This window comes from Paralichthys olivaceus, chromosome 7, assembly GCF_024713975.1.
Source record: "Paralichthys olivaceus isolate ysfri-2021 chromosome 7, ASM2471397v2, whole genome shotgun sequence".
Lineage (NCBI taxonomy): Eukaryota > Metazoa > Chordata > Actinopteri > Pleuronectiformes > Paralichthyidae > Paralichthys > Paralichthys olivaceus.
Genome location: NC_091099.1, coordinates 20631882 through 20646497, shown reverse-complemented (window position 1 = coordinate 20646497; position 14616 = coordinate 20631882). Strand labels below are relative to the sequence as shown.

Genomic DNA, 14616 nt, shown 5'->3' with positions numbered 1-14616 from the left:
ATATATTTTTTACCAATGAAAGAAAAAAAGAGGAGAATGCGAAATCAAAATTATGAGATAGTGAGTGATGATCTTGAGATAGTGAGTGATGATCATGAGATAGTGAGTGATGATCATGAGATAGTGAGTCATGATCATGAGATAGTGAGTCATGATCATGAGATAGTGAGTGATGATTATTAAACAGTGAGTGATGATCATGAGATAGTGAGTCATGATCATGAGATAGTGAGTGATGATCATGAGATAGTGAGTCATGATCATGAGATAGTGAGTCATGATCATGAGATAGTGAGTGATGATCATGAGATAGTGAGTCATGATCATGAGATAGTGAGTCATGATCATGAGATAGTGAGTGATTATCATGAGATAGTGAGTGATGATTATTAAACAGTGAGTCATGATCATGAGATAGTGAGTCATGATCATGAGATAGTGAGTCATGATCATGAGATAGTGAGTGATGATTATTAAACAGTGAGTCATGATCATGAGATAGTGAGTGATGATTATTAAACAGTGAGTGATGATCATGAGATAGTGAGTGATGATTATTAAACAGTGAGTGATGATTATGAGATAGTGAGCGATTCATCTTTTTGAAATATTTTGAAAACGTCGGGATTTCCGGTCGGGGCCGTCGCTGGTGTTTAAAACATGGAGGGAAAGTTAACATGGTGAAACACACGCAGCGTCACGTCGCTGTATAGAGCCGGTGTATAAACTATATACAGTCTGTGTATATAAGCTGTCAGCTCCTCTGCCTCACTGGTGGACAACATGTGAGAGTCAGGTGTTATGAAGTGTATCGTGATGCAGGACTCACAGTCTGTGGTTTTCTTTGACCTGGAGACGACTGGACTGGGTAAGATCACTAACGCTAGCTAACACTAGCAAACACTAGCTAATACTAACAAACACTAGCTAACACTAACAAACGCTAGCTAACACTAACAAACGCTAACAAACACTAGCTAACAATAACAAACACTAGCTAACACTCACAAATACTAACTAACATTGACACTAGCTAACACGAGCTAACAGATCAAACTTCATGATGATGCTGTTTCAGTCTTCATGTTGAGTCACATTCAGTCACTGCATCACAACTACCTGACTGTGAACTTATACTTCTAAGAATATTACATTATATTTGTTTAAATCTGTAAGATATGTTCTATTGGATGGACTAACAACTGATAGGCAATTACTTTAACATGGGAGAAAACTACACACAAGAAAATAATGATCAGAATCAACACATACATGTGTCATGTGTCATGCATGTATGTTCACATGTTTGACCCAAATTGTGGAAATCAAGGGCTAAAGGTTTTAAAGTGTAATTGTTTTAATTGTCTCCACTGAGCAAATGATAATATGTAGATCATACCAGAGTTTTTACCTCACACCACCCAGTCAAACACTGCTAGAAGCTTTAGTTATTTCTGTGTCACTTATACCTCGTCCTTTAACTGCAGGTTTTTAAAAATGTCTTAGATTTATGGAAAAGTCTTAAATTTACTTCAGAAATGTCTTATTAATTAAATAAATTCTACTGTATGGACTCTAAAGTTAGTTGTAGAATGTTTGTGTGTCAGATTATGGGCTGTGGGTCTGTGTGTTAATTAAATCATTAGGAACAAGTAACAAGGTCCAACAGTCCCTTTATGAAACCACATTTAAAATCAGATTTTTATATATCCCATAAATATTAGTCCCTTAGATGTGCCTGATTTTTTTTTTTTTTTTAATGAAGATTAATTTATTATCCTCTGAGAAATCAATGAAAATGTTAAATAAACACTGTATCTCACACTGTTAAAATTAGTGATAAAAAAAATCCTGGATCTGCACCAAAAGTTAATGGGTTCCTCTTTGGGTCATGCCTCACCCCTCCACTAAATTTCATGGAAACTGGTTAAGTAGTTTTTTGCGTAAGAAACAAACACAACCTCCTTGGCTTAGGTAAATATTGTCATATTGTAATGGAAAGTCCTGACTAAAGTGTCAGACTTATCAACTACAAGTTCAAAAAGCCCTGAGTTACATTTTAAATCACTTATCGTGAGTTAGCAATGGTATGAAAGAAAGAGAAGCAACAAAAATGTGGGTATTTTGCTTAATTAAGGACGTAGAGGATTCATCAGTTGAAGACAATACAACCCTGACAATACTCTGAGACTATATACACGTGCATTTTTGTGTCATTTTGTCTTAAATGTGATAAAGTTGTTTTTTCACGTGTATTTCACTGAATTTGCCAAAACAGACATTCTAGATTTTTCCAGGTAATTTACTATTCCAGCATGATATAGTATGTGTGAAAGTGAGATGTTGCACTTATCTTCCATGCCCCATTGAGAACTCCTTGTTGTTAACATAACAGCCTACAATGTAATTTGGATTTTCACCCCGGCTGCTTTCCCACTCCAGTAACCTGAAGGTCTGTGCAGAGAAAAATCCTCTGAAGCTTGGTTTTATTTCACCAGGTCAGAGTTGTGACATCGTCCAGCTGGCGGCAGTGAGTGGAGGACACTCACTCAACCTTTACGTCCTCCCTCGCTGTCGTATGCAGCGGGGAGCAGCCAGAGTGACTGGCTTCAAGGTTCGCAGACAGAGGCTGTACCTCCATCGTCAGCTTGTCCTCACCAATTCCCTGCGAGAGGTCCTGGTCTCCTTCATAGCTTTCCTTCGAATGCTCGGACGCCCGCTTGTCATCGGCCACAACATTCGTCGCTTCGACTGCCGTTTGCTGGCTCGAGCTCTTGAAGAACTGGACCTCAGAGCAGGCTTTGACTCATCAATCAAGGGCTGCGTGGACACTCTACCACTGGCCCGTGAGATGCTGAGGGACCGCTGCCTCCAGAGTTTTCGACAGGAGATTCTGGTGAAGGAGCTGCTGGGTGTGACCTACAAGGCCCATGATGCTTTGGAGGATGTGCGGGCATTGCAGGCTCTCTACAGTGTGCTTCAGCCCACACCAGAGTTAGTTTGTAAGCATATGTTTACTCTGGACACCATGAAACACAAGGCAGGTGGGACAGCTGCCAAAGCTAAAGTGTCCAGTCAGATGTCAGGACAGCGCCCCCTGTGGGAGCACCTAAGACAGGCTGTGAAGGTCACCGAGAGCAAAGCAGAGGACAATAATGGAGAAGTTAATGGATTGTAATCAATAACTTTTGAAAAAGTACCATAAATAGATGAGACTGTAACTCTGAATACCGGCAGCTCCTACCACAGCGTAAAGTTTACATTGTGTCCCACAGTAGAACTATGCTTTTGAATGGTGATGGAAGAGTACAAACACAACACATCACACAGTACTTCCCTATTCAACACTTGCACCTGGGCCTCATCGAACCTTTAGTTTGATTAGACTTTTATTTATTAGAGTTTAATATCTTTAAAATCAGATGAACAGCCTTATTCCCAAAACATTCACTTTCAGTTATTGTGGAAATAGCAATCACTGGTGTTAGTTTGCCTTATATCCTGTAAATTATTTCATTTGTGTAAAAAAATGTACTTTCATCATGTTTTAGGGAATTTCGATGAATAATTTTATTGGAGGTAAATTAATTTGCTAATAAATGTATACATCCCAAATTGTATATTTTTCTAATTAGCACTTGATATAACAATTTGGGTATATTTAAAGAAGAGGAACTCCAAAGAATTGGGTCAGGACCAGAGTTTGCCTTTAACAGGGGGACCTTGCCAGAGATTCTCTGGTCAGACATGTTCGCAACAGCAACATATCCTCCAGAGCGTTCAGGTAAAGGGGTGGTGCAGCGGCAGGACACAAACATTGATTCCACTTGGGAGAACGCTGGCGTCATTCCAGTTGCTCACATTGCACTTGTGCAATAGACATTGTTTATTGAATTTTTTTATTGCAACATTTTAATGCCAGTAAATCTTTATTAGTATATTTATATATTTATTTCAAGTCGGTTGTTCGTTGTTTGAAGTTGATCTGTGGTTGTGTGTGTTTTTATTAGTACTTCTGATTTCATTGTATGCATAGCACAAATAAAGGCATTCTAAATTCTAACTCCGGAGTAGGTTCAGTGCAGGTTCAATGTCTGAAAGCAGCTTTTGTAATCAGTTGAGTAGGTTCTGCATAAACCTGCTAACAAACAACATTCATGGTGCAGTTAAATATTGCAGAGCTGCAATGATGATATCAATCAACAGGAAACATTTTGGCAACTATACTGACAGCTTTATCTTTAGGCTTTTAACTGTTAGTGGGACAAAACTAGACACATTAAAGAAGTCACCTTGGGCTGAGGGAAATTATAAGAGACAAACACAAATACTGAAAATAGGTTTTCAAAACACAACACATTATCTCATATGTCAAGCTAGCTCAGAGTTAATAGGATGAAAGACTAACTTTGCTGCTCCCAAAATCTGGATCTTGCATTGATGTCAAAATAAAAGTTTCAGGGTTTGTTGACTCTCTATGGTTTACACAATGAAACATTACAGACAAAACAAAACAAGGAGATTAGACAGTTAAGGGATGGAACAAGGTTTTATTGAACTAATGTTGCATACACGTTCTGTGCAGTCCCATGCTACAGCATCACCATATTCAAAAATGCTAAACCATGCCCTCACTAGAGAAATAATCCAAGCAATCTTCTAACAATAGTTGAATAGAATCATTTAACTAAACCACTGTGGCCTTCAGATTTGTGCGCATTTGAAGGACATGAGTTTAAAGAAAAAACACTCAAACTCAGACAAGACCTCAGTGCAAAGTACATTATTAAAACTATTAAGGTGACTTGGAATAACATCAGTAACAAAGATGTGTTGGATTAAAGGTTAAAACTCAAAATCCCTTTTTTGAAACAGTGACACCTTCAAGACTATGTCACTAAATAAAAACAAGCAAATTTGTAACAAAAAAAGTTTGAATGATGTAACGTTTCTTTAATCTGCACTGATTTGAAGTGTTAGCATCTTTCTAATCTCTTAATATCCTTCCATTTCTTCAAACAGTATTAGCACAAACAAATAACTTAAGGGTTAGTGCATTAGGGACAAGCTTGGAGATCAACCCGCATTTACTGACATGGTAATGAAGTCAGTAAAGGCTTCAGTGGGGTTCGGCTCAATATTCATTCAGGTCAAACTATAAAGACAAGTATTTAATCACTGGTAGGTCGGCAGGCTTCATTCTTAAATATTTGATTCAAGATGAACTATAAAAACCGTTACAAGAAAATCCATGACGTCATGATTGATTGAATTCAGATCGACCCTCATATGGAGGTTTGCACCATACCGACATAATGTAGATGAAAAACAATGTACCAACATGTTTAAAAGCCGTCACCACAAAAAAGTGTATCGGTAAGATAAATAACCCACTCACTGATTTCATAATTTGTAGGTAAAACCTTATAATACAGCCAGTTCAGGGATATTTTCTCAGTATGTAATGCCTCAATGACAGATCAGTACAAACAACAAAACATACAAAGTTTAAAAATTCTGCTTCAAATACTCAGAAATACAGATGTGTTTGTTCCTATAATATAAAACCAAATGCAGCATTTAGTCGTACAAATTTACAGGGGTGTGTTGGCAGGCTTGGGCCAAATTGTTTTACGCATGTAACAAGCAGCAGTTGCCCACTTTTAGTCATACAGAAGATTCATTCCTGGTTCCCATGTACTCATGCTTCATATGACAGTTGTAGCTAGAGGACCGTCTAATTTTTATCTTTAGGATTGTTCTCTACTTGGATGTGAAGTTTCCAGACCATTAACATGCACTGATAACTATTAAAAGCTTTAATACTCTACAGGGTCAACATCAGTGTGACTGGGGTGGTTTCTACCACTGTCACAGAAAAAGAAGTTCCTGCCCGGTATTACTGCTCTAAATTAAACATGCACAGGCATCTCAGTTGTATTACACTATATATTCTCAACTGTTAATATAAGAATGTTTTTTATCTACTTGTTCAAGTTTAAATGATGAAGCAGGAAGATGCACCAGTGATCCTGGGCAGACATGTTCAGTCATCAGCGGTGTGGTGCCATAGTCGTACAAAGTAGTTATTGGTGGTTTACTGCACCAGCGTGAACTTATCATCTACTAGAGTCCTGCACCGGGTCGGGTAGCCGACAGGTAATCTACGGAGCAGACGCGGGTTTAAAGAGAAATCAGATGAGAATGAGAAATCCGAAATCAAAATGATTGTGCAGTACTTTTTAACAGTTACAAGGATTTGTTATGTTGTGAACACCTTCACTTCCATGGAAATTACTCACTGCCCACAGTGAAGTCGCTTGTACATGAAAATGAGTCACAATAGAGACAGAGATAGCTGGTAGTGAACAGTTCACAGTGGCTTTTTTGCTAGTTAAAATAGCCACAATGTATGAGCTTTAAATAAATATAACAACCTTTGACAACCACAACTCAACCAACTGGAGGACAAACAGGCCATAACCCATTTAATGTGAGTGAATGTATATGTAGCCTGTGTTTAATTAGAGGTGATGGGTTGTGAAACAGGTCCTGATTTGACTTTGAGATAATAGCGGGTAACAGGTCTGGTAACAGGAAATGTGCTTAGAATAAAGAGTAAAACAGTCAGTAACACTGAAGTGCTCCCAATAAAAAGTTACCTTAACAGAGGGTTAGTTTAGTAGTCGTAGAGATTGACCTTCATCAGCAGGTAGGGTCTCCCTTACTGAATTGGAGACGCTGTAGAATGGACTTCAGCTTAGGTTGTTTTCTCAACTGCTGTTTTCAAGATCAGGAACTTTAATTCTCAAGATGTGATCATTTGAACTCCATCATAAATAATCAGGTTCTTCCTCAGTAACCTGATGAAGGTCAAGTGATTCAAACAGTGTTGTTTGTACTTTGGACTGTATATCATATGTAGGGTGCTGTTCAGTGTTGCAGACTCAGTTGCCAGTTTATTAGGTACACCTGATAAGAACCTATGCAGACTTTTGGAGGCTGCAATTTTGTGTGACACTGAGACGTCTTTCCATTATTTTGTCCAGCCAATTCATTCAAAAAGTAAACATCAAAACAGAAATATTTCTCTGTGCTAGAGGGACATTCTACTAAAAAGTGGCTCAGTAGTTATGTAATCCCGTTAAAGGAAACAAACAGCAATGAACATAGCACAAAATGAATACTATGAACTTCATTACAGTACGCTTTATTGCAGTATTGGACTGCATCAGGTCCAATGAGCTAGGTGTACCTAATAAACTGACAAGCCAGTATATTTTACCTTAATTCTAAGTATGTCCCTTGTCCAGCAATCTTGAGCACAGGTAGTATGATGTTTTGCACACAGCCACAGACTCACAATTACAGGAGGCAGCAGGCTCGAAACATGATCATCCCTGACGGGGTGGTGATGTGCAGGGACACACTCTCATTGGCTGAGACAAACAGGACGGTGCCCCGCCTCAGTGTGACATCAGAGAGAGCAGCAGTGGAGGTTGCCGTGGCCTCACCTTCGATGACCAGGAGGATGCTGGCACTGTCGACTGGGGCCACTGTGTACTGCTTCACTGAGGCTGGGACCTAGAGGAAGGATGGGTAAGAACAAGCTGAGCATATCTGTAAATGAAACATATTACTAATAATTAAAGTAATTGTTGATTATACACATCCTTCTGTGTTTACTTGTTACCTTGTGTGAAAATGACTCAATTCTTAGACCAAAGTAGATATTTTTAAAATGCTCTCATGATCACAAATGTGAGAATGTTTTGTATGAAGCTACATAAAAGTTGATGGGTGATGTTTTTATGTGTGAAATCCTCTGATAAGCCTGTTATTAAACCATTTTGCTTGTTCACTAATAGTTCTAATAGTCTACAATTTTGAGGCCTTCAATATCAATTTGTTTCCCCAGCCAACATTATGATGTCATAGCAGGGAAACTGCAGGTGCAACAAGTACAGTTTTTTCCCCTCATTCAATGCAGGTTAAACAATTGAAGGTATTTGGGGGCTGACTCAAACCAACTTAGTAAGTGCTATGGATTTTTTTTAAATTAACAAAATCGGTTGGTTGAGTAGGATGGTTTAGCCATCCATAACATGTTACTATAAACTCTTTCTCATCAAGCATTTTATTTTCTTTATCTGAAATGTTGCCCTTTTATTACACATGATTTTTGCAGGTTTAAACATGTTAAATGTATGACTTCTTAAGTCCTTATTAAGACCATAATGAATGACAATTGAGACCTATGTCAAGTACAACAGATATAAAGGAATATCAGTGTCAGAATAATTTGCACTTCTCTATAATTGAGGACAAGGTGAAGAGCCGAGTAGAGACTGACCGGTATCTCGCTAACTACAGAGACAGTGGGTATCCATCATCTTTACCAGTCAAGCTGAGTGTAGTTATCAGTTCCATGTTTGTCTCGGTTGCCATTTTAATAACAGCGTGCTAATATCTGTATCATGAAGAAAAAACTACAAACGTTGAACTGCAAAGGGAGACATTACAAAATATGCGTGCCACCATTAACATAATTAAGACCTAAACATATTTAAGACCCAGTACATAATAATTTCACATATTAAAAACTTTAATGCCTAAAAAATATAAAATCTATTTTTTATTCAATTGTATTAAATCTTTTTTTTTTAGACTTTTCAAAGACCCTGTGGAAACGCAGTACACAACTGATTTAATTTTTTAAATCACCTGCACTTTTCATCCTGGAATAAACCTGCCACGGTGTAATCATGACTGAACATTCCTACCTGTATCCTCATGACGGTGAAGTCTGGCACTGGGGGGTCAAACAGTGACACACAGGGATCTGAGGCATCCTGGACACAGGGGAAGAGTTTGGCGCTGGCGGGGGCGGGGCTGTAGTTCAGCATTTCACACAGCGTGTTGACGTCAATGTATTTCGGCGTGAGACCGGCCCTCACAGTGTTGTCTGAGCAGGCCATACACTCGATACAGTCTACATGGATTGATGAATAGACAGAAAAGGAAACAGAGCTTTAAATAAACCGAGTGAACTCTCCTTCATATGGTAAAATCAATGGTCAGATACGATCTTGGATACAATCAGCCTGAGATTAAAATATATATCAACTTTGGCTCCCACCCATTGCTTGATTAGCCTCAAAAATGGCTGTTTCAGTGGTTTTAAAAAAAACTAATTAAATTTCAATGTCTTGAAAGACACAGAAACAAAAAAAATACTTGTATTAATATTCTGTATTGTCTGTACGGTTTAATCAGTGAACTAAATGAGTGTGTGGAATTTGGTGCAGCTTGAATGTATTTAGGGAGATTGTGTTATACTGAGTGTCATTCTAGTTCAATCCTGGTTTTTGGCTTTTCATGGGGTTGGCTGACAACAAGAAAAATACAGAATAACATCAGCCTTATCCTTTAATGCTTCACCGGCAGCTTTCCTGTCATATAGAAGCACTGCAGCGACACTGGAGAGTCAACAGCCGCATTCTACCTCTGTACTCATTGTAATCTGGTTTGGATACAATTTAGTACACTAAATCTCACTTTAAATGTAAAGAAATGGCATCTGCTGACCTCCGTAAATGTAAGCATGAGGCTCATTGGCTCCCAGGAACATGGCCTGACCAGGATCCAGCACCAAATGGTTGAGGAAGTAGATGGAAAAGCAGCCAATGTCTCCAGGATACTGGGAATGGAGACGGAGCAGCAGGTCACCGTTGCTGCTCGAAGTGTCCTTCCCTGCCGCACCTGCATGTGTCAAACACCCATCAGTGTGACAGTCAGTAAAACATGTTAAAAAGTGCTAAATAACTGACAGGGGCTTTTTTCTAAATGTGTTTTAAAGCCCCATATTTTTAGGATTATAACATGTAACATGTAATAGGTTGCTCTCAAGATTGTCTCATTTTTGTGCAAACGAAATTGTATGCAATGACAAGAATGTTTAAGGATTAATTTATTATATACAGCCCTTTAAGGACAATATAAAAATATTTTGTATGACTTGGAGGCTGGCAGTAAACTATCCATTTCAGAAAAATCCTTTCACAGAATTAATCACTGAACCTCATAAAACAGTCACATTTCTCTGTACCTGTTAGTGGTGCTTTTTACCACATATTTGTGGATGTTTTCTTTTCACTTACATACATCACATTACCGATTGTTGACGATCAAATAAAAGATTATTGCCCCATACTCACATATTCAGTTCAACCAAAATGCTCTATCTTCATTTTTTTTCGTCTGCTCTACTATAGCTACTTCAACTGAGGTTATCTTTGAGAAAAACAGGAGGCACATGTGCTCATCTGTGAAAACAGCGAGTACAACTTAATGCTCAATGCAGTCATTTGAAGTGCTGATAGTGAGTCAGCACTGACTAAGCTAATTAAACACCAGAAATCCATTTATTTAAATCCTGCTCATTAGCCTGTTTCCTCAGTGTCCTCACCATCCTCTGTGACTCTCTTCACCAGCATGTTGAGCTGGTCTACAAACACCTTCTTCTCACAGTTCATCATCCTGGTGAAGCACTTCTTCAGGACTAGGCCTGTACGTTCTGCATCTCCCATGCTGCTCCGCAGCTCCTCTGCCGCCTCGTTACCCACTAGAGCATGGAACTCTGGGACACCTGATAAATGTGCACACAAATGCATGAGGTATGAAAGAATCTTTTATAAAATATTTAGTACATAAAGCTATGTCATCTTGTATGCCTCTGCTCCTCCAGTTGCTGACCAGAATCAATCCATGAGCACCCTGTGGGACTTTGAGACTCACATTTAAGGAATCCCAGGATCTCCTCCACTGGTCTGAAGCCACAGAGGCCCTGGAAGTGGGTGAGTGCAATGGCCATCTCTGGCTTGTGGTTGCTGTCTGGATAGTGCTCCGGAAACTGAGCATGGAGACGAGCGGCTAACTCCTGAGCAAACCATAATGACAGAAAGGTCAATGGCCACAACGTCAAACCAACTGTGCTAAATAATGTGTCATACAGTATGCTCAAAATATTAGTGTGCCTGCAGTTCATCATAAAACAATTCAAACCTGGTTGAACTAAATATTATATATATTCAGGACACAGCATTATGAAATTTTGAAAACTTTAAGTTTGTTTAATAACCACTAGCTGAATTTAGGATTTTATCGTATTTGAGTAAATGTGATAACTTAATGCAGCCCAATATATAGCCCCCTTTTCTTAGTAAAGGCAACAAGTCTTTACAGATTAGCATAACATTTTAAGTTTTCAAGCCTGTTTTTCTTCGAGGATTCAGGTGTTTTTTGCTCACAGCAACTACTGTACCCTTGGGTTACTGCTCCCTCTGGATCCACACATATTTATACATATGCAGTAGTACCAAGACATGTAAACAAACTAAAGTGTAAAATTGGCCCACTTTGAGAAATGTACATTTTCATTGTAGTATATTTATTCTATTCATGGAATACTGATGATACTGTGTACTTCTTTATTCAAACATAGAAACTACGAAGCTGCTTTTTTAAAATTATTCTCTGCCACAATGTCCCAGCAAATGAACACTGTGTAGGTGTGTGTTTGTGAACTCACTCTGTTGGGGTGGGCCTGTATGGACAGAGCTGTGTTGACAGAAAGCACTTTGAAGAGGAAGGGCAGCTGACCCTGGAAGGTGTCCTTAACCTTGGAGCCCAGACAGGCAGGGAAGTGGGCGATCCACTGGCCCAGTGTGGTCTGAGCAATCCTGTTGTCTTTAATCTGGGCATCGCCTTTTGGGTGGGTGCCCATCCACAGCTGGAACAGACAGCATTATACTTGTGTTAGTATATTAGTCAGTGTCCTGGGTCAGTCCTGAGCTGTATGAGATGTACTATTCCACAGACAGAAATATAATATTATTGATAATGTTAGTGTTCTTCCTGTTAAAAGGGAATTAGCACTGGGAACTATTGGATTTCTCTATAATATTGTAAGGTCTCACCTTACTATTTACTTGACACAATGTATTGTAATACCTCTGGTTAAGGAAGGAGAGAGCCCGAGTCGTTGTCTTACTTTCAGTGTTTTATTCAACCACAATATGGGTCCCTGAACACGAGCTGCTGTCACAGCCACAACTCACGCTGATACTTCCTGATAACACTCCCGTTATAACTCTCCGCTCTATTCAACTCCCTCACATACACAACTCCCCTGTCACTTCCCACTCCTTAACTCCACCCACTGCTGAACCTGCAGATTAGCCAATCAACATCTGGCACGGTTACACAGAACATAAACACAGATACAACAGAACATTATGCACAGACATTACAGTATATTGTGATTTGGCGCTATTAAAAACATAATTGAATATATGAAAGAGATTATTGAAAGTATATACATTCAATCTTTCTTCATTGTAAATATGTATATATACTGCTTTGTGAATAATTCCTGTCCGCAGGAGTAAACACGTGCTTTATGTCACTTTCCTCTTATGTCAAACTAAAATCTACACTGTAGGACAGCTGAAGAAATATACACACATTAAGTCACATACTGTGGTGCAGACATCCAAACTATCCCTGCAGATGACCATGAAAGCCAGTGTGCCCAACCACAGCATGTGACATTAATATGGAAAATGTCAGCACTGCCATAACCTGAACTAATGACCTTCGTGACGAACCATGCAGAGCTTGTGAAGCTAAATAAAGAAAAGACATGACAGGCATGAGAACGAGCCATTCAGCCAAGATAAAGAGCAACACCACCACAGTTAAAACTAGATTCACACTGCTCATCTCATCTCTCAAATTTGAATGATGCATCTTTGTACTGATGTCAAGAGGGAACACTGGAGCAAAACATCAAAATATTGAAGATCCTAAAATGCTAAATTATATCTCAGAGAAAAGCCTGTTCTTGTGTTTTCAACTGATCTACAGCTGCTGTTGCAATGAAATGAAAGTATTGGTATTTATCAGTCCAGGTGATTAACAAGCTTCCTACTCAAGGACCTGTCTATATGAACCAGAATCTTAATCAGAAGACAAGAATGTCTGCACACTGGTTGATGCTCCCATAAATTCATTTATTTTACCTCCCCGATGGGTTGAATTAGTAATACATTTAAGAAAGCATCAACTAGTTAGCTGACATTCTCATCTTCTGATTTTTGTGTTTTCAAGTTTGGACGTAAGTGCTTTGATATACTTTCTCAATGAACCAGTGCCTTACCTCTGCATAGGGCTTGCCATCCTCTATCACTGCGAGTGGATCTCCGCCAGTCACAAGTTTGGCCACTTCGCTGTCCAGCCCACTTTTCCCCCATGCATAATTTTGCACAGCACAGGTCAGGGGAAACACTGTGGAGGGAACAACTGTTAGTGAGTCAATCTGTAATATCAAGCTACAATGATTGGTTTTTTAATAAATTGTTCGATGGACACAGTTAACTTGCAACTACTTAATCATTAAACTTATTTGGAAAGTAAGTAAAAATGTCAAAAGATTTGCTGGTTATAGCCTCACAAATGAGGACATATGCCTGAATATATGAAGGTTGTTCATAACTGGTTGGACATAAAAACACATGTGTAGATGTCACACTGAACCATGTAACTATAAGGGCATTTTTCCCAGATGTATCTATTGTATTCACATTTTTCTAACTGTTTATTTAAGACAATAACATTTGAAAAAAGAACCCACAGAACATGTATCCCTGCTCCTGCAGTGTAAAAACAGGTTAGTTCAGTGAGCAGCTGAGCAGTACACTGAGGTGTGGCTCATTTGCACAGAGAGAATCAGCCTCACTCTGAGTAAATGTATATCCTCCTTGTAAACCAGTAAATACACAGATTCCCCCAGTGATGCTTTACATTGTAATGTCAGCTGACCGTGCACTGACTGACACACTAAGCAGCTTTACGTTTGCCAGCGTGTTCGCCTGTTTGAATCGACTGTGCACAGGGAAGCTCGCATAGCTGCAGATATTTCGCTCATGTGGTGAAACAGGCCTGAGCTGCATGTTGCTGCTTCCTTCACACAGTGTATCTGCGTCGGGTTATCACGCAAACAGCCGGCCGAGCAGAGCAGAGCCGAGCCGAGCCGAGCTGAGCCGAGCCGAGCCGAGCCGGGCTGAGGATGTGGATGCTCGCTGACACCGAGCTGTTAGTTCACTCACACCAGGTTACAAAGCTTCCTCCGGTACCGTGTGGTGTGTGTGGACCTGTGCAGCAGCAGCGAAGTACACGTACATGGATGAAAACACGTGAGTTAAAGTGGCTGAAGGAGAAAAGCTCACTCACCTCTCACTTCCTCCATTACTGCGACGTCGGCTGTCAGTCCGCCGGTGACGTCACGGCTCGCCCGGATTGCTCTCCAAATGCGACGCACGTAAAACAAAAGCAAAATTTTACTTTTTCTAACAAAACAATGTGGGTGATGAAAACAAACCCTATTATGAACCTATACCCATTCAAATCATTTGTTAATCTTTATGTTTTGTATCTCAATAATATATATATTGTAATATGTATGTTTATAGTTAATTATACCCATTCAATGTGTACGCCTTGTTAATCGTGTAACAGATTCGATATATATCATATATCATTCTTTACCTTTAAATG

The 14616-nt window shown here is 39.3% G+C and overlaps 2 protein-coding genes across 3 annotated transcripts; one reads left to right on the top strand and one right to left on the bottom strand.

Moving 5' to 3' along the window:
* Positions 1-436: 436 nt before the first annotated feature.
* LOC109624190 (uncharacterized) lies at positions 437-4063 on the top strand. The gene is made up of 2 exons (XM_020078710.2): positions 437-868; positions 2499-4063. Exons 1-2 carry the CDS (start codon positions 802-804, stop codon positions 3176-3178), a joined length of 747 nt encoding a protein of 248 aa, XP_019934269.2. The 5' UTR covers positions 437-801; the 3' UTR covers positions 3179-4063.
* A 467-nt stretch (positions 4064-4530) lies between these two features.
* Positions 4531-14420, bottom strand: mpi (mannose phosphate isomerase). Of its 2 annotated transcripts, XM_020079348.2 has the most exons (8): positions 14293-14420; positions 13220-13347; positions 11591-11791; positions 10798-10939; positions 10469-10648; positions 9589-9762; positions 8784-8992; positions 4531-7584 (listed from the first exon to the last, which is right to left on the bottom strand). In XM_020079348.2, the coding sequence occupies exons 1-8, from the start codon at positions 14306-14308 to the stop codon at positions 7366-7368; spliced, it is 1269 nt and encodes a 422-aa protein (XP_019934907.1). In that variant the 5' UTR covers positions 14309-14420; the 3' UTR covers positions 4531-7365. The 2 variants fall into 2 exon arrangements, with proteins under 2 accessions (XP_019934907.1, XP_069384426.1); XM_069528325.1 differs by lacking the exons at positions 13220-13347; positions 14293-14420 and adding an exon at positions 12013-12686.
* Between the last annotated feature and the right edge of the window lie 196 nt (positions 14421-14616).